Consider the following 19,191-nt stretch of genomic DNA (forward strand, 5'->3'; position numbering starts at 1 on the left):
AAAACTCACCTACCTTCTTACATTTCTCTCTTACATTAGATTCAAAACTGCTAAAAAGACACTTCTGTACCTGTAACATCATGTAAGCACAGTTTTGGGAGCAGGCAGAGATGATCAACACAAGCTTATTGAATGATCAAGACTTTTCCTGTTCTCCCGTCCATCTTTCAAGGAGACAGGTCTGTCCCTTTGAGAATATAATTTTCTAATAAATCTATCTGCATAATTTTTCCCCAAAAAAACCCTTTCCTATCTCAGCCTCATCCTTCCACAGTGTCCATGCAGGAGGGACACTGAGGTGCACACAGATACAAACCTCCAGTTTCTAGGTAAGGATTCTTCTTAAGGCTAATTAAGTGCTCTCCCTGTAACTCAGGAGACAACTTATTTTTTGGGTTTTTTTCTGCTTTCCTGGTAATAGAGAAGACCAAATTTTTTTAAGGGGAACTCTGATGGCTTAAGTCTGTAGGGAGTTGTTTTTTCAATACAAAGGTCAGGCATCTCTGCATTTCTAATTCCCTGGGGAATCCTCAGGAGAAAGACAATCATGCTTTTGATTTACACTCTGGTAACCTGATGAAGGGTCACTTTGCACCACAATCAACTTCTTGCTGGAAGTGAGTTTCTTTCTTCCTTTTTTTTTTAAATTTTTTTGCATGTTTTCTTGATCTCTGAGATTTAGGGGAGGAGTTATGCTGTTGGAGCTGTTGTTTCACTTTTGAAGGCTAGTGCTGGAAGCCTTACAAGTTTGTTCTTGCCTTTACCAACTCTCTGCTGTCTTTGGCAACAGTTGCTTTTTGTTGTCTCAGAGATTTGAAATAAACAGGTGGAGTTAAGGGCAAAGTGGTAGTGATGGCTTCTGCCATGAGCTACTGAATTGATTTTTCTTTTTAAAAAAAATTTTTTTTTATTCTTTTAATGAAAATTTACAGAGACTTTGGATTTCCATTCCTTCATTGTTGCACTTTTCTCCCAGTTCACCCCTTCCACCCCAGTTCACTCTTGTCTTTGAAAAGTAAAAGAAAAATTCTTTCAATGTTATACAATCCCCCCAGGTCCACTCTACTATGCAGCCTTGTCGGCCTCTTCTCCCGCAGAGCAGCCGGGTAAGTCAGAACTTCAGCCTTTCAGTGGGCACTTGAGTGCTTAACCAAGAAAAGAATGTTAATCTCTTTCACTGACTTGGGGGGTGGGGGTGGGGGAGCATTTCATTATCTTAGGAAAATGCAGACTTCGAGTCTAGGAGAAGTCGCTGAAAGGTTGTTTGTTGGATGGTGGGGCGCAGATATTGCAGAATGTGAAGGAGTTGTAGTGCACCGTGAAATTGGAACAGACTCATAGCTTTCAAAGGCAGTAAATAACTAGAAAAGGCGATTGCCCGTCTTTCTCTTGTGGATTTGATTCACATGCTTTTGGGTTGCCAGCACAACTCCGTACCACTAGGCCACCAGAGCTCTGTCTATGTAAACAGAATAATTTGAATGTATCACTGAATTCAAGACAGCTAACTAAAGGCACTGCTTCTGGGGACACAAAAATCTCCTTACCTGCAGCGGCTGATACTGAGCCTTTGGATTCTTACCCCTGAGCAAAAATGCCAGCTCTGCCCTGTGTCAGAGCAGGGCAGTTTAATCAGTTTTCCAGTGTCCACAAGTCGATAACTGGAGTTCCAGTGAAATGGATGGACAAGACAGAAACACAGACACAGATGCGGTAAACTTTTAAAACATTTATTCCTGTCTAAAATATAACACATCTTCTGCAAAAATTACGAGTTAAATATAATTTAATAGCAATACAGTATTTAAAATATAATTGGGACAATTAAAAAAAAATCCTGCCATGAAAACAAGAGAGGGGAAAGGGGTCAGTAACCAAAAATAAATGAAATAGGAGCAGAATAAGTTTTACAGAGTATTCATTCTTCCTCTTAACCAGGTGGAAGCTCCCTGGAGCAGAAGGTAGTTATTGTCTTAAGAGTTCACATCTGATTCCTAAAAGACAGACTTTATTTAGTCCACACTGGGTGACCCATCTTCTAAATCTTCATCTAAATCTTCTCTTTCATGGAGTTCTTGGGAAAATGCAAACTTTCAAGATGGATGAAGTCACTGTCCAAGTGCAGCTGGACTTAAGTGTTGGAGTCCATAGGCCTCATTTAAAAATAGGTGCTCTGTTTGTCTGTGGTGTTGAGTTGCAAATATTCCAGGGTGCCTTTCTTGTAGCTGGGTATCTGCATTGGTTTTCGGCTTCTTACCCCTGCAGCCTGTCTCTTCTGTAGAGAGCTGGCAAGCATGTCTGAAAATTCTGCTTGCAAACGCTGTTGATTCTCTCTGGAAAGGGATGAGGAGGGAAAATGAAACTTCTCAATAGTTTATATTAGAATATGCCTTCAATTCAGTATGGCCAATTCTATTCACCAAATATTCACCAAACTCATAAGCCATTCTAGACACAGATAGACACAGACAGGAAGTACAGAGAAAATAGATCCCTTCCTTTGATGAGCTTATGATAGTCACTCCTGCTATTAAGGAGTTACAGAATGAGCAGAATATATTTCAAATGGAAAAGTCTATTTTAATTTGACAGGGAATCAACTTGCTGCTAGAATTAGAAGACATGACCAGAAGGGGGAAAATACACTAGGAGGATGCTAGGCTCCTACCACACGTAGCCCTGAAAATTTGTTGGTCCCACACATGCCTGGTGGAGTGGACTCAGAACAGTTTGATTGTTGCCAGAGTTTTGAATGAAATTATAGCACTGATGGTAAAGTCACTTAGGCCTCAAGAAAGAGCTAGGTTGTTTTGACAGCTGTAATGGACTGAATTGTGCCCTCTCCCAAATATATGTTGGACTCTTAACCTGTAGATATAGCCTTGTTTGGGAATAGGGTTTTCTCTGTTATCTTAATGAGCCATATTTATGTAAAGTATACTCAAACCTAAGTACTTATGAATTACAAGGAACAACATAGACATAGAGACAAGCACATAGATGCCACGTGAAGATTGTTAAGGATCTGCCCACTGAGCCGACAGAGCCCTTCCCTTATGTTATGAGTGTCACAAGGGTGACAAATAAATATGCAACTAAAACAATAAGCATGTGCTTTGGATTGTATGCTATGTGAATAGGAAAGACAAATTCATGTTTTATATAGAGAACATACAATCTAAAGCACATTCTTATTTTTGTGTATGTCTCCAGAGTACTGATGAGCAACGATGTCAGTCTGGAGACTAAGGTGAGCCTGATACAGGCCATGGCCTTTGCAATTACTTGCTATGCATCAGAGAGCTGAGTAATGACTAGGAACAATAGAAGGAGAATTGAAGCCTTTGAGCTGTGGTGCTGGAGAAGAGTACTAATATACCATAGACTGCCAGGAGAACAAGTAGTCTCATCCTAGAGAGGGTAAAACCAGGCTGCTCCTTGGAGGCAAGGATTCTCAAGTTTTGTCCGACATGCTTTGGACATAGTGCAAGGAGGGACCAGTCCTTGGAGAGGGACATTGTGGTTGGGAGGGTGGAGAGACGTGCAAGAGAAGAAGTCCCTCAATGAGATGGACTGGCTCAATGACTATAGTAATGGGGGTAGGTGTGTCAGAGACAATAAGATTGGTTCAGGTTAGGGCAGGGTGCAGAGCTGTTGTACAGAAGGTCACTATGGGTCGCAAGCAACTCAACAGCACATAATAACAACAGTAATTGGCTTGTAGTCCCCATAATACTCATAACACCTTAGAATCAATTTCAACATTTGGACTGCTAGCCAGCTGAACTGCGAGAAAATAAATTTCTGTCTTTTTTTTTTCAATGATTAATAGAAGATTTATTTAAACAATAATACACAGTCATCTCTGTCTCACTTAATATGAGATGTTAAATGGTCGTTCCCATTTTCCTTCCTGGATAAGTTTTTCTTTTCTATCTCTCTCGGTTTTGAAAACGTAGTACCAGAAGAAGAGGGTCCCAAGGCCAAACACAGCTCCTGTGAGAGCGAGCTTGGGAGTGGGCCTGAAACTGGGATATATATTTGCTGATCTTGCATATGTCCAACGAGTCAAGGCAGGATCTTCAATGATCGTCTTCCGGTTGGGGTCATTGAGCTGAAGCAGATACTCCCGTTTAAGCCGGGATCTAATGGCCAGCCGCTCGACTTGAGCCCGCTGGGTCTCTAGAGAGATGTTGTATTCGGCTGGGTCGAGGGTAGTAGGTAGAGTGGCCAGGCGCGATGGCTTGTACTTGGGGAACGACATCTTGGCGCCAGGGCCAAATTTCTGTCTTTTGAAGCCACCCCTTTGGGGTATTTCTGTGATAGCAGCTGTAGGAAGTTAAAATTGCATTTCTACATGCTTGCCATCTTTTTGGGCCCACATCTTTAGGTCTGTCAGGGTTTCTCTATCTTAGCAAAAAGCATAGCAGCAGCCACGTGGTTAGTTGTTGCACCGCCAACCAATGGGCAACTGAGTAACTATTTGAGTCACCTTAAGAACTGAAATGTGTTGGATGGGAAACCTTGCTTTCTTCATCTCCGGGAGAATGAAAACTTGGTAACTTGGTGTGAAGACCTGGAACTGCTGTCCTGGGGGTGGGAGGCCTTGTTTTGCATTGTGTGAAAGCAGGGCTGGAAACGCAGAGAGGCTCTTTGTTTCCAGATGCTGCCTCTAATCAGAAGCAAAATGCACTCCCTTTACCCTCTGGCGGAGAGTATATAATCAGAGGAAGTTGGTATGCATGTCCTTAGAGCAATCTAAGCACACAGCCTTAAATTCATTTAGAAAGTTTTGACATGGATGTGGAATCCATGTAGGATTGTCAGAAAAGTTATCTTTCCAAACAGCAATCTGTGCTGTTAATCTGGTGCTGACTGGCCAAATACCCTAAAAATAACATTCCTTTCCTCAGAGGTCTGATAGGTGTAGGATATAATCTATTCACAAAGGGTATTTTGTTGTTGTTGTTGTTATCATTAAACAGATCTGAGCTTGTGCCTAACAGGTCTTGGTAAACAGCATTCTCAATGGATCTTTCTACTGGAGCCTCAGAAACACACAATTGAGGAAGAAATTTCACTAATAGGCTACTTTCTGGCCGTTCTTCAGTGTCTACCCTGCAATAAACAAAATCTTTGCAATATCTTGTAATCCCACTGTATTATGTGTGTTGTGGGCCTATTACTACCAAATGGTTACTTCCAGATATCCTGATCATCTTCCATCATGACTTTTAAAACCATTAGTTCCTTTCTAACAGTACAGGATGTATCCCTTTCCTTGGTCTGGTTGAGAAGTCATTTTCACTCGGTGACAATGGACATTTCTTCGGTCTGGACCATCCCTATCACTTAATAAACTTCCTTTGCTTTTATGTAAGCAGACTCTGTGATGCCATTCTAGGACATCATTCCATGAATTCTAATTCACATATTTGTTGTTGCTATGTGCTTTCAAGTTGGAACTGACTCATAGCAGGTTGTCAGAGGCAGTACATCCCACTAGAGGAGACTGGCCATCTTTCAGAGCAGCTGGTTGATCCAAGCCGTCAGCCTTTGGATTGGCAACACAGGTCCTCACCGCTAGGCCACCAGAGCTTCCTATAGGACTAAGTAGAACTGCCCTATAGGGTTTCCAAGACTGCAGTATCTGTGGAAGGGGCTCGGGAGGTGACCATCTATCTCTAGCAGTTTGAACCCCCCAGCTAGTCTAAGGGACAAAGATGAACAGTCTCCTTCTGTTAAGATTTATAGCCTCAAAAACCCAGTGAAAGGTCACTATGTGTCAGAACGGACTCTATAGCAGTGAGTTTAAGTGAGAATCATTATGAAAGCAGATTGCTACATCTTCTTCTTGTGGAATGGCTAATAGGTTTGAACCCACCCCAGCTGAGGGTTTAACCGCTGTGTCAACAGGGCACCTTCCACATGCATTGGCGTTCTCTTCAGAACGAGTTGGGAACACCTAGTTTTTAGCAGCTAGAGAAGGGAGGGAGGTTTGTAAAGTTTCATCTGGGGGCACAGCCCCTTACCTGACATTCAGTAAAGCATTGACATCTGGAAAGCACATCCCAACAGTTAGTTGTATGTAGGACAACTTACAAAGCTCAAACTGGCAGCATCCCTCTCCCTCCCTGCCGTGTGCATCTGCTTACACAGTTGGAGGGGTCGGCAGATTGTACTCCTGGTCCTTCATCCCAGTCAGCCAGTATGTGGTCTCAGTTCCTCGTCCCTAGTGGACAAAAAAAATGTATGCGTGAGGGACCCATATGAGGCAAGCGGTGTAGCCTGCTGTTTACACACTTTTCGCCTTAGACATTTCTTCTTCAGATTTTTTGCCATTCTTATGATTTGCCTTATCTCTAGATAGATCTTTATTTCCACATGCTGTTTCAAAAACAAATCTCTCATTCTACATGCTGATTTTTACATTTCACCTCAAGACATTTAAAGAATATCACCATAGCAAAAATTATCCCTATAGCAAGAACTCTATTAAATTATAGAAGATGAACATTTACCTACAGTACTGATATGCCAGAACACTTGATTGTGCTTATGTGAGACCTATACTTGGACCAGGATGCAGTCATCAGAAAAGAGCAAAGAAACACTGCATGGTTTAAAATTGAGAAGGGTGTGCACCAAAAATGTGTCCTATCTCCATACCTTTTCATTCTACATACAGAACAGATTATCCGGAAGGCTGGGCTGTATGAGGAGAAATGTGGCATACGCATTGGAGGAAGACTCATCAATAATCTGTGTTATACAGATGACACAACCCTGCTTGCTGAAACAGACGAGGCTCTGAAGTGCTTGTTGCAGAAAATCAAGGACTGCAGCTTTCAATAGGGATTGAAGCTCAACATCAAGAAAACAAAGATTCTCCTCACTGGGCCAATTGGCAGCATCATGATAGATGGTGAAGACATTGATATTTTTAACAGCATTAGTTTACTTGGCTCCACAATCAACACTCTTGGTACCAGCAGCCAGGAAATTAAAAAATGAATTGCATTGGGAAAGTCTGCTGTTAGAGACCTTTCCAAAGTACTGATGAGTAACAATATCAGTCTGGAGACTAAGGTGCACCTGATCCAGACCATGTTGTTGTTGTTGTTGTGTGCCATTGAGTTGTTTGTGACTCACAGTGACCTTTGCATTTACTTGCTATGCATCAGAAAGCTGGATAATGACTGGGGATAATAGAAGGAGAATTGATGCCTTTGAGCTGTGGTGTTTGAGAAGAGTATTGAATATACCATGGACTGCTAGGAGAACAAACAGGTTTATCCTAGAGAGGGTAAAACCAGGTTGCTTCTGGGAGGCAATCTGACATATTTTGGATATGATGCAAGGAGGGACCACTCCTTGGAAAGGGATGTCATGCATGGGAGGGTGGAGGGACAGTGCAAGGGAAAGAGAGGAAGACCCTTGATGAGGTGGATTGATTCAGTGACTGGGGAAATGGGCATAGGTGTGTCAAAGACAGATTGGCACAGGACAGAGCAGGGGTTAGGGCTGTTGTAGACAGGGTTGCTATGAGTCGCAAGCAACTCAATGGCATATAACAATAACAATAACAACAACAACCATAACTGACATGCCAACAAACCTTACTGGTTTTATTAGCCACCATTTCTTCTAGACCATTCTTTTTTGCCACTGTTTCTTTAAGTGTGTAAACTATAAACATATATGCATTATAGTAAGCACTAAACGATCTTTGTCGAATCCCATCTGGAGGCTATAAAATAAGTAGAAATTTTCTGGAAATTCTATTTGTGCTATAGTTTGTATTTGAAAAGGAGACTGGATGGTTTGGTTTTGTTTTGTTTTATGGTTTTGTTTTGTTTTTTTTATATCCTCACTTAAAACAAAGCAAAGCAAAACACAAAACCCAACAGTGGTTTGCTTTCCCATCCCAGATACATTGAATCAGAATCTACACCTTAACATCTGAGGATCTGTAAGAATCACCTGGAATCTTGTTAAAATTTAGATTCTGATCCATTAGATCTAAGGCAAATTCTTCATGGAGGTGGGGAATGGGGTTAGGATGATGGGTGTCTAACTGGAATGAACTGGTTTGGAGCCCTGCTTCAGACCAGTTAGGAAAAGAGTATAAAGACTATGAAAAGCAACCTGAGTGATAATTAGCAGCATTTGGGTGAGTCTGGAGGCAGTTGCTCTAAGTTTATGAACTGCATGGCCACTTTAGAGTCATGATTCACTCAGTGCACATCACAATCAGTTGAAATGCTTGTTTAAACTGCAGATCCAGATCTACTATCACAGAACATTTTTGTTAGTAGGCTTGGTGGAAGTCTCAAGTCTCTGGATGATATAAACAGTTATGGTACTTGACTGCTAACACAAAGGTTTGCGGTTTAAGTCCACCCAGAGGTGCCTCAGAAGAAAGGCCTGGTGATCGTCTGAAAAAACAGCCATTAGGAGTTCTGGATAACAGTTCTACGCTGACATGTAAGGTCACCATGAGTTGGAGTTGACTCCACTGTAACTGGTTTAACTGACTGGTAAGTCTAGGTATCTTCATTTTAACAAGTGCCCTTATTGTGTTGTGCCTGGAATCTGGCACCATACCTCAGAGGTTCAGAACGGTGAAGAGAGGCGACCTTAGAGAGACAGCATCTTATAGGAAAGCAGAGAAGAAGGCTTGTTGGACTTAAGGTAAATCCTGGATGGGTTTACAGCTCTCTGGTTTGAGGAACTGGAAATAAAACTTGGATATGCATGGAGAAAATGTAACAGCATCTTATCACCCATTGGTCGTAGTTAAAAATATCAAAAGGGCTCTGTGGAGGCCTTTATTTCATGGTGGCTTCTCCCAGAGGGGACATGAGTCATCACTGTGGGGCACATAGAAAAAAGATTCCTTGTTTTCACGCTTCTCAACTTCACCAGTCAAGGATGTCCACCTAGTGTCTGTTCTCAGGGAAGATGGCACACATTCTGTCAGAATCTCTCTGTGTCCTGCCTCGGTAGCTCCTTACCTTTAAGTAGGTTTCCCCTCTCACTTCATACAGAAACTGGCACTCGGTTCTCTTCAGGATGGCTATAGTGGAGCCACTCACATGAATTCTTAAAGCTGAAAATGCAAAACAGATAAATAAAAATTGTGTCCATATTGAAATCTGTCAGAGAGTCTCCTTCACATTGATTCAGGATTCCTGTTTTAGATTTTCTTGATATCTTAATTACATTAATGGACGAACACTTATAGTAATATTAAAGAGGAATATTATCACAAATGGGAAGAACGAGGTTCTGGCACTGGTTTTCAGAGTGCAGAATATAGGGGCGCCTCTGCTTGTGCTTCACAGATTCTCTTTTCAGCTCAGAATGGTAGCCTCTGACACTTGACTTTGATTTAGCTCATGGGAGTGAAATAGAGATTTTGGTTATGGGTCCCAATGTGAAAGATTCAGGTAGTAGCTGTAGTGTTGGGGGCGGGGTGGGCGGAAGTAAATATTCAGCAGAATTGTTTTCAAATTTCACTCTGCAAGGGTACTGCTCTCCTTCTGGTGAGGACATTTCCATTCATATGGGAGGCCCATTGTGGTGGAGAATCTTTCCCACAATGGGTACCTAGTAGCCATGCCACAAAGAGAAGTAATAGTAAGAATAAAGGCAACCTCACAAAGTACATCTGCCAAATGCTTTACAGACAACAAGTCCTTCCAAAAATCCTCCCAGTAAGGTTGGCACATCTCATTCTCAATTTATATTTCATCCTTCTGAGATCAAGAAAGATAAGGGAACTTTCCTTCCTAATTATACAGCAAATTATTTGCATAGGTAGGACTCAATCTAAGTCTCTGGCTCTAATTTTATTCTTTATAACCACTGTTTTTTTTCAATACAAACCAAATTATGCTATATATTGTTCATCCACTACATGTAGTAGTAGATATTGTCAGATAAAGATAATATAGGCTTTTGTGCACAATACATATTTAGGGTTTTTGTTTCTTTTCTTTAGAGAAACTCATTTCTTGGAAAACAAAATAAAAAGAAACTAGGAAACTGAACCAGACGTGCACACCATACTTTGCTTACTGATTTTTTAAATGCTGCGTTTATCTGTGCTAAGTGCCATGATTATTTCTGAAAGACATGAATGTATTACAAATGAACCAAGGGTAATAGTCACAGTCTAAAACTGAGAAAAGCAGGAAGAATAAAATAATTATCAGTAAATAACAAGAGTAAATGATGTGATTGGCACAGGATTACTTTTTGCCAATATGAAGGACTATTCTGTATTTTGCTGTCCTTTGTAGTTCTTTACTACACATTTTATCTTACAGCGCCCTTCTGCTGGGAGACAAATCTTTGTCCCAAAAGAGCAACACAAGTCACTCTTACGAAGGCCAGTTGATTCCATCCTGGAGGCTGTGTTGACAGTATCTCCAAACAGGCAATAACGAGGCATCTTGATCCCCACAACTCCTGCAGCACAGGGACCTGAAATGGAAAATGGAGTAGAAAGTGGGGATAGTGGAAGCTGTAGAGCGGATTTGATAAAATGGAAATGTGTCTTCTCAGGCTTGAAATGTTGAAAACATGATGTAGAGAAATACCAAGAGTGTGAATTCTGAACTATTTGCTTTAAATGGATATTATCAGTTCCTTTGCACTAAACATGAAGGCAGTTTCCTGGGTCATAGAACTGGTAAGTCTATTGTACTTTGATTTCTTTCTGTATTCTGTCCTCTGGACCTTATGACAGGCTTAACCAAAAAGTCAGCCATTGCTGTTGAGTCAATACCAGCTCATAATGATCCTATTGGGTTGAGTAGAACTTGCTCATAAGGCTTCCAAGGCAGTAGTCTTTACATAAGTTGTTGTTAGCTGACATTGAGTTGACTACCTCTCATAGCCACCCTATGAACAACACACTGGATCCCTGCCCCGTCCTGTGCCATCCACATCATCTTGGATGTGCTTGAGCCCATTGTTACAGTCGTTGTGTCAGTCCATCGATTTGAGGGTCATCCTCTTTTTCTCTGAGAAAAGCAGACTATCTTTTCTGTAAATAGACTGTCATACATGTCTCTTGTGGAGTAGCTGGTAGTTTCAAACCACCAGCCTTTCAGGTAGCAGTTACTCGCTTAACTGCACCATCAGAGCTCCTCTGTCAAGTTTAAAGGGTAGGAAAAGGATCAATGTCAACAAACTATAGAGGGATATGATTTCATTTAACCCAAGGAAAATGTTTTAGAAATTACAGGCTCACTCTATTGTTACCATTGAGTCAAAACAGACTTATCACTGACTCTCCAGTGAGTTTTCAGAGGCTGTAAGTCACATGGGAGGAGATGGCTAATCTTTCTCCTGTGGAACAGTTGGTGGATTTGAACCTCCTACCCTTGAATTGGCAGCATGACTTTCTTTCTATTAGGCCACCAGAACTCAGAAAGGGCACGCATTCAATAAAAGAGGGAGGTATTTTGGGAAATAATGAGATTTTTTAATTAATCTTGAGATTCTGAAAGTGGCTATTTTAATTACTTACTTTGGGAGACACATTGACAAGTTTTACCTCCGTAGACTTAATCTAAATTACTTTGGAGTTTCCCTCCAACTGTATGTTTCAATGATATTTGTAAATCATTGCCTCAAATATTCTACTAAAAACGAGACAACTTTCATGATGTTTAAAATGAACTGGGTACCTTCTGATGTTAGAAGGGAAAAAGATAGTAGACAGTATAAATGTCCTTTTATTATAGGAATTTGACTAGCCACTGCTGCTCTTCTCCCACCCTTCCTGTAGGATCTAATCCTCATAAACTATCATAATATTTCAGTGTAAAAAAAATTCAGAGTCAAAAGAGGGAAGTGGTTGTAATGAGGAGTCAATACAAATGAAATAGTAAACATAGTATTCAAATAGAAAGCACAGAGCATTTTGCTTCAGAAATTGATCAGTGTTTCTATTTAAGGAGTCAAAGATAATCAACCAAGAGTTAAATCCTGTTAAATCCTATTTCCTGCAGTTCTGTAGTGTAGGCTAAATATGGCAGGATATGTAATGTTGTTGTTGTTGTTATGTGCCATCGAGTCGCTTGCGACTCATAGCGACCCTATGGAATAGGACCCCATAATTAGTAGACAGGATTCAAAAGCAAACCTCATGTGAAAAGCATCACATCTGAAGATCTTTCCTCCTTCTTAATTTAGTTGTTACACTCCCTAAGATGTTTGGTTCCATACCAGAGTGAACACCAATACGGATCCATATTGGCAAGCCAGGAAGATGCTCCAGCTGGAATGTTCCCATGAAGCTGAGGATATCCAAGGCCATCTTGGCAATGTCGATTGCATGCCGGTTCCCATTCCTTTTAGGCAAACCACTTGCCACCATGTAGGCATCACCAATGGTCTCCACCTAAAAATAGTATCTCATCAATGGATCAGCCCCTTTGAAAAGTATAGAAACTAAATAGAAGTAACTAGTCCCATATCAAATGTCAAAGTTTACTAGAACCTTAATATGAGCATATAAATGTACACCTTTTTTAGTGGCCAATTCTAGTTCTGTGCTGATTACCTAATGGTTTTTATAGTCTGCATAAATGAGTAATAGAACAGCTATAAAAATTTAATCACATAAGAGTACTTGGTAATAATATAAATCATCTAGTTGTAGAGACAATTCCTCTTGGGTAAAAACACTGGTATTTTCTAATGATTGTCATTGCTTTCTTACATTTCTCTAAGAACACTCTTAATGACCAGAAAAGTCATCTTTAGTATTCATTATTTTCCACATTACTCCTATTCCTCACTTAATAACTATCTTGTTATCCCAAATTTTACTTTTATGATTTGTTGTTGTTGTTGTTATATGCCATCGAGTTGCTTGCAACTCATTAGCAACCCTATGTATTGTCTCCAAAACACCTACTTCCACTATCCCAATTACTAAATTGATCCATCTCATCGAGGGTCTTCCTCTCCTGCGCTGTCCCTCCACCTTCTCCAAGGACTGGTCCCTCCTTGCAACACGCCCAAAGTATGTCAGACAAAGCTTCAGAATCCTTGACTCCAACGAGCAGCCTGGCTTCACCCTCTCCAGGATAAACCTGTTTGTTTTCCCAGCAGTCCATGGTATATTCAACACCCTTCTGAAAAAATTCTTAAGCAGTGTGTTCAGTGGCCTGGGAGCCAGGAAGGGCCACAGCTGGACCCAAAGTAGCCTCTGTTTACCAGCTTAGATGATACGCATGAGTGATGAATGAACCCCAAATGATCAATTGTGGGCAATAGGCCATGGGATGCCTTCTATTCATCTTCCATTTGACCCAACCATGGAAGGTGTGGGGTGATAGCATGAAGAGACCAGGGAAGACCAAAGGTACTGAGGGGGTTGGTGGGAGTAGCAATATAGAGGAGAGGAGGAAAGGAGCTATGTGAGGCTGTGGGCAGAGGACAAGCAGGGTCGCTGCCCAAGATGGAAGGTGCAGGCAGTGGATAAACACCTCGCCACCATCTCATCAAACCCCCAAAGCCATGGGGAAACTATAAATAGGGGATAGGAGGCCTCCACCATGCTACACCATTCTGAGATGTACCAGGGGTTCTCAAGGGGCTGTGAGCAGTATGGAGAGGAGACACCAGCACTGACTCTAGTGTCACGCCAGCTTTGTTTAACAATTGGTCTTTGGAACCAATCTGTATAATGAGTGAGGATCAGGTATAATTTTACTTACATAATCAAATACTTATTTGATTATGTATCTATTGGTTGGTTAACTTTCCCCCCAATTTTCTCTAAAATGTTATTAATTTTTTATTTAAAAGAACTGTGAATAATAAGGCCCACACATTAATACTAAGGAAGATGACTGGACTAAGCTGAACCATAAAAGAGAAGCCTTTTCTGAGGCTTCCTATTAACAGGCATCTTTATTTCAGTGGCGTCTAACTTTAAGGAGACATCTAAACTTTAAGGATTATAGTGTTTCAGGGATATAGTCTATCTCAATAAGCTTCACAATAATTTTTTAATTAGGCTATATTGTCATATTGTTTTAACAATCAAATAGACGTGGTGGTGTTAGAAATATTTAATGAGATGATGCAAAATTGGCATTTAGATATAGATCTCTAAGTTACTTGTTATATATGCTCTACTGATTTCCCAATATGGTATCAGGTATTCTTAACTGTATTTGGTCACCACCCCAGTCAGAGAATAGATCTAGTTCTAAATGTTTAGAATGCTTTTCCTTGTCTGATTCAAGTCCTTTGACTTGTGTTGACAATCTTATTTCAGCAACAAAAATATAAAATATTAACTGACTCCTGTTCTCTTTATTGTACCTCTATTGTCTTCATTCCTTCATTTATAAGTGGCCAAAATATTCTCTGTTTTTCTTTTTAGATGAGTTGAAAGTATGCTATTTTCTCTAGGTGTACTACCCCAAACTCCTTCTAGCTAAATTTTGTTATTTCTTCTCTACTGCTCTTAATGTTACATAGCTATTTTGACTTATGAACTCTATTTTCCCACTTCTTTGCCCTTTTAGGTTGGATTCAAATACTGAGTCATCAAAGCCTCCATTAGAGAGGACACATGAGGAACAACTCATCTTAGCTCTGATGATCCAGGGCCTTACAGCTGTTTTAGCTCTATTAGGTGAAGTGTTTACCTTGTAGACATCATGGTGATCAAGGATGTGGTCAAAACTCTTATAGATGTCGTTAAGCATGTCTACCACTTCCATGGGGGTGCTGTACTTGCAGATAGTGGTGAAACCTACAATGTCACTGAAGTAGATTGTAACTTCCTCATATAGTTCGGGCTCCACAATGCCTTTCTCCTTCAGAGATTTTACAACTAGCCTAGAAGGGAAATGAAAAAGGCACCTTAAACGTTAGTAAATATTTTCTTTCCTTGCATGAACCTTTAAAACCAACTGTAATTGTTCACCAGAATTTAGAAGCAAAGGTAGGTTGCAGTTACAGGTATATAATATGTGCTCAGATATATAATATATGTATTTTAACACAGATGACTATAAGAAGACTCACATAAAAACTAAGTTATCTTAGTATTGGATTATTAATCCTAACACAATCACGTGCAACTGTAATATACACAAAACTCTTACATATATGCTCTAGCCCAGTTTTTACTTTGCTGCTCATAATCCGATTATTATAGACTATTCCTACATCTGAGACTTGGGAAGAAAATTGTGTAATTTCTGTAAGAGCTTGAATCACTATAGGTGTAACATTATCTCACAAGAGTCAATATATTACTTCCCCGGAAGATTTAATATAACATTAATTAGGATTACTGTGAAGACATAATGCCTTTGCAATTTAATTTTAATATGTTCATAACCAGATTTGGTTCCTTTATTTGTATTTCTTTTTTCCCCCTTTTATTATATATATTATGTGTGTGTGCCATTGAATCAGCTCTGACTGGTACAGGAGATTTGGTTCCTTTGAAAAAAACTACTTCAATCACTAAGGAACAAGCTAAAAATGATGCAAAGACTGATAAAAAGTGGGTAAAACTGGTCAAGTGTATAATTCCACCCATTGCCACTGTATTGGTTCTGACTATAGGACAGAGTAGAATTCTCCTTAGAGTTCTCGAGGCTGTAAATTTTTAGAAAGGACATTGCCTCATCTTTTCTTCTGGGGAGAGGTTGTTGCCATTTTTGGGTACTATTGAGCTGGAACTGACTCAGAGTTGACCCTCCAGGGGGTTTTCAGAGGCAGTAAACCACATGGGTAGAGATGGCCCATCTTTCGCTCACAGAGTGGATGGTGGAGGATTCAAACCCTTGATCTTTCGGTTAGGAGCCCAATGCTTAATCAGCTGTACCACTGGAGCTCAGCAAGTGCACACATATCTATTCCAAAACCAAGTCCCCTGTTTTTGAAGAACAAAATTCAAACTCACAGCCCTACAATCTGTTCCCACTCATAGCTGCCCTCCATCAGTTTTCCAAGGCTGTGAATTTTTACAGAAGTAAACTATTGCATCTTTTTCCCCCCCTCAGAGGACTCAGTGGATTCAAACTGCAGATGATTTAACAGATGAGCAGTTTAATCACTGCGTCTTGGGGCTCCTGATAAAAATTTCAGTGTTATACGTTTATTACAATTATATAGACTATAGAGGAAGTGCTGGTGTCATAGTCCTTAGCAAGTTGTGCGCTAACCCTGTGGCTGCATATCTCCAGGAGTTTGAATCTAACTGAAGCTCCAGGGAGAAAGATGGGAAATCTTCCTCTGTGCAATTCACAGCCTCAGAAACCCACTGGAGAGTCTGCTATGAGTGGTACAAACTCGAGAGCAATGAGATATATTTATAGCTATATATTTACATGAACACGGGTAAGTATTCTGAGGTTACCATTCTTAATGTTAGCCATACTTTGTTGTGATCCACATAGTCAAATGCCTTTGCATAAAGAAGAAAACACAAATAAGTATTTCTCTGGTATTCTCTACTTTCATCCAAAATCCATCTAACATCAGCACTGAGATCCCTTCTTTCACAGCCTCTTTGGAACCCTGTTTGAATTTCTGACAGTTTCCTGTTAATATACAGTTCCAGTTGTTTCTGAATAATTCTCAGTAAGATTTTACTTGCAGGTGATAATAATAGTATTATTTGATAATTTCCACATTCTGTTGGATCACCTTTTTTTGGGAATGGGAACAAATATGGATCTCTTCCAATCAGTTGGCCAGATAGCTGTCCTCCAAATTTCTCAGCTTAGGCTAATGAGCACATCAAGGGCTACGTCTATTTGAAACATGTCAACTGATATTCCATCAATTCCTTGGGCTTCCCCAGCCCCCGATTCCTTCAGAGCAGCTTGGACTTCTTCCTTTATTACTATTGGTTTTGTTGTTGTTGTTGTTGTTGTTCTTGAACATATTCTAATTCCTGAAATGATTCAGTGTCAGTCAATTCTTGTTGGTACAGTAACTCTATGTATTCCTTCCATCTTCTTTTTATGTTTCCTGGATTATCCAAGATTTTGCTCACAGCACATTTAAGTATTCCAACTCAATGTTTGTAATTGTTCTTCAGCTTAAGAAATGCTGAATGAGGATGTGAGGGCGATCTGGCTGCAACATCTGTTACCCCATTGATCACCAGGATTGATTCAGCTGATCTGGCTGGCTAGGTGGGTGTCCCCTTCCTCCCTCACCGATCCATGTGCGTCCCTCCTGAAGCTGCGTGCTCGGTCGAAGAGGATGACCATTCCCGATAGAAGGAAGACCGTCCTTCAGTCAAGGGTATAAGAGTAGCTGCGCTCCCCTGCTAGAACCTCCAAACAAGCTCTCAAGAAATGCTGAATGAGTTCTTCCATTTCAATTTTCTGACTCTAGCTCTAAAAACATTTCATTATAATATTTTGTCTTCACAAGCTGCCCTTTGAAATCTTCTGTTTAGCTCTTTAACATCCTCATTTCGTCCCTTTGTTTTGGCTTCTCAGTGTTCTAGTGCACTATTCAGTCTCTCCTAACATCCATCATGGTATTTTCTTCCTCCTCTGTCTTTGTAATGACTTTTTGTTTTCTTTATTCTGTCTTTGTTCATTAGTGTTGAATGCCTCAAGCCTGTTCTTGAGATGGTTTTTAAATTCAGATGGGATAGACTCAGGTAATATTTTGGTTCTCATGGATATATAGTCATTTTCTCTAGCTCCAATCTGCACATGAGTACTTGATGATCCATTCCATAGTCAGCACCTGACCTGGTTTTCAAAGCTGGTACTGAGCTTCTCTAATGATTTTTAAGGCACTTTTATGGTTTAGTGGCAGGAAGCTGCACTGAAATCCCAAGCATGCATTTCGAGGGCACCAACTGCTCCACGGGAGAAGGATGGGAAGTCTCCTCCCATACAATTAACTGACTCTGAAAACCCACCTGAGGGATAGCTGTGGTTCAGTTCTGACTCTACAGTACACAACAACAACACAACAATGATTCTTTGCACAGACTTAACCAATCTGATTACTGTTTAGTCCATCAGGTGAGGTCCATGTGTATAATCACCATGTGTGTATTTTATAAAAGCTATTTGCAATAAATCAATCATTGATTGTACAAAATTCTATCATTCGATCTCCAGCTTAATTTCTGTCTCTAAGCTCATATTTTCTGATTATTGATCCAAGCCATTCTCTTTTCAATTACTTCCTAAGCACTTAAAGTTGGGTAATAGCTAAGGATGATAGAAGAAGAACCGATGCCTTTGAGTTGTGGTGTGGAAGAAGAGTGCTGAATATCCCATAGATTGCCAGGAGAACAATCAAGTCTGTCTGGGAGGATGTGAAAAGCCAGGTTACTCCTGAGAAGCAAGGACTGTGAAACTTTGTCTCACATACTTTGATCATGTTGCTAGTCCTTGGGAAAAAGACATAGTACAGGGGAAAGTGGAAGTCAGCAAAAGAGTGGAGACCCTCAAAGAGCTGGATTGACACAGTGACTGTCTACTGGGCTGGAGCGTATCAGAGATAGAGAGTATGCACAAGATTCAGATTTGTCATCCAAAGGATTCCCATAAATCATAATCTATTCATTGGTACCTAACAATGACAGCAAAATAGATCTCCATAGATATACCTTATCTGTTGAACACATATGCATACACAGGTTATCAGACCCAGAAAAGAGAAACAGTAACTCTGTATGCACTTATTCTGTATTTCTCTTCATTGAGAAAAGGGGATGGACGTAAACATGTGGCTGGAGGATCTTCTGTCTTCCCCTCTGAAATCAGAACTCCTGGAGCTGGAACCTGAAAGCTGAGAGGTGTCATAAAGGAACTTGAGAATAAAACCTTTGTATTTACAGATGTGAAAGAGAAACTCAGAAGAGGAAGGGTGGGTTTTCATAGTCTTACAGCCACCTTTAAAGGGTGGAGCTAGAACCAGCACTCAGTTGCTACATCTTCCCTTTCGTTTACTCACTTCCTCCACACCCAGACCCTAGGCATGCAAGAGGATCTTAGAGGTAGCTTTAGGTTTGTGGTGTTTGTACAAAAAGATGACTGACTGTCAGGCACTCTTCCCAGAAAGCAGTCAACCAACCACAAGGAATCACAAAGCTCAGAGAACCTCCAAAGCACGCATGGAAGTTAGTAAAAAACCTTGGAATCTTTTAAAAACAGTCTT

At 40.4% G+C, this 19,191-nt stretch overlaps 1 protein-coding gene and 1 pseudogene across 1 annotated transcript in view; both read right to left on the reverse strand.

Annotated features, from left to right (window-relative positions):
* Positions 1–2,158: 2,158 nt before the first annotated feature.
* GUCY2C (guanylate cyclase 2C (heat stable enterotoxin receptor)) overlaps positions 2,159–19,191 on the reverse strand; it is a 143,662-nt gene continuing 126,629 nt past the window's right edge. The window contains exons 22-27 of the mRNA XM_006888428.1: positions 14,685–14,877; positions 12,244–12,418; positions 10,393–10,491; positions 9,018–9,112; positions 6,156–6,232; positions 2,159–2,333 (exon numbers count right to left, since the gene is read on the reverse strand). Coding sequence (XP_006888490.1) covers positions 2,159–2,333; positions 6,156–6,232; positions 9,018–9,112; positions 10,393–10,491; positions 12,244–12,418; positions 14,685–14,877 — 814 coding nt within the window. The remainder of the gene's footprint in view (positions 2,334–6,155; positions 6,233–9,017; positions 9,113–10,392; positions 10,492–12,243; positions 12,419–14,684; positions 14,878–19,191) is intronic.
* On the reverse strand, positions 3,875–4,264 carry LOC102860098 (annotated as a pseudogene).

This window comes from Elephantulus edwardii, unplaced genomic scaffold (assembly GCF_000299155.1).
Source record: "Elephantulus edwardii isolate Elephantulus edwardi_28Jun2011 unplaced genomic scaffold, EleEdw1.0 scaffold00067, whole genome shotgun sequence".
In the NCBI taxonomy this organism is placed as follows: domain Eukaryota; kingdom Metazoa; phylum Chordata; class Mammalia; order Macroscelidea; family Macroscelididae; genus Elephantulus; species Elephantulus edwardii.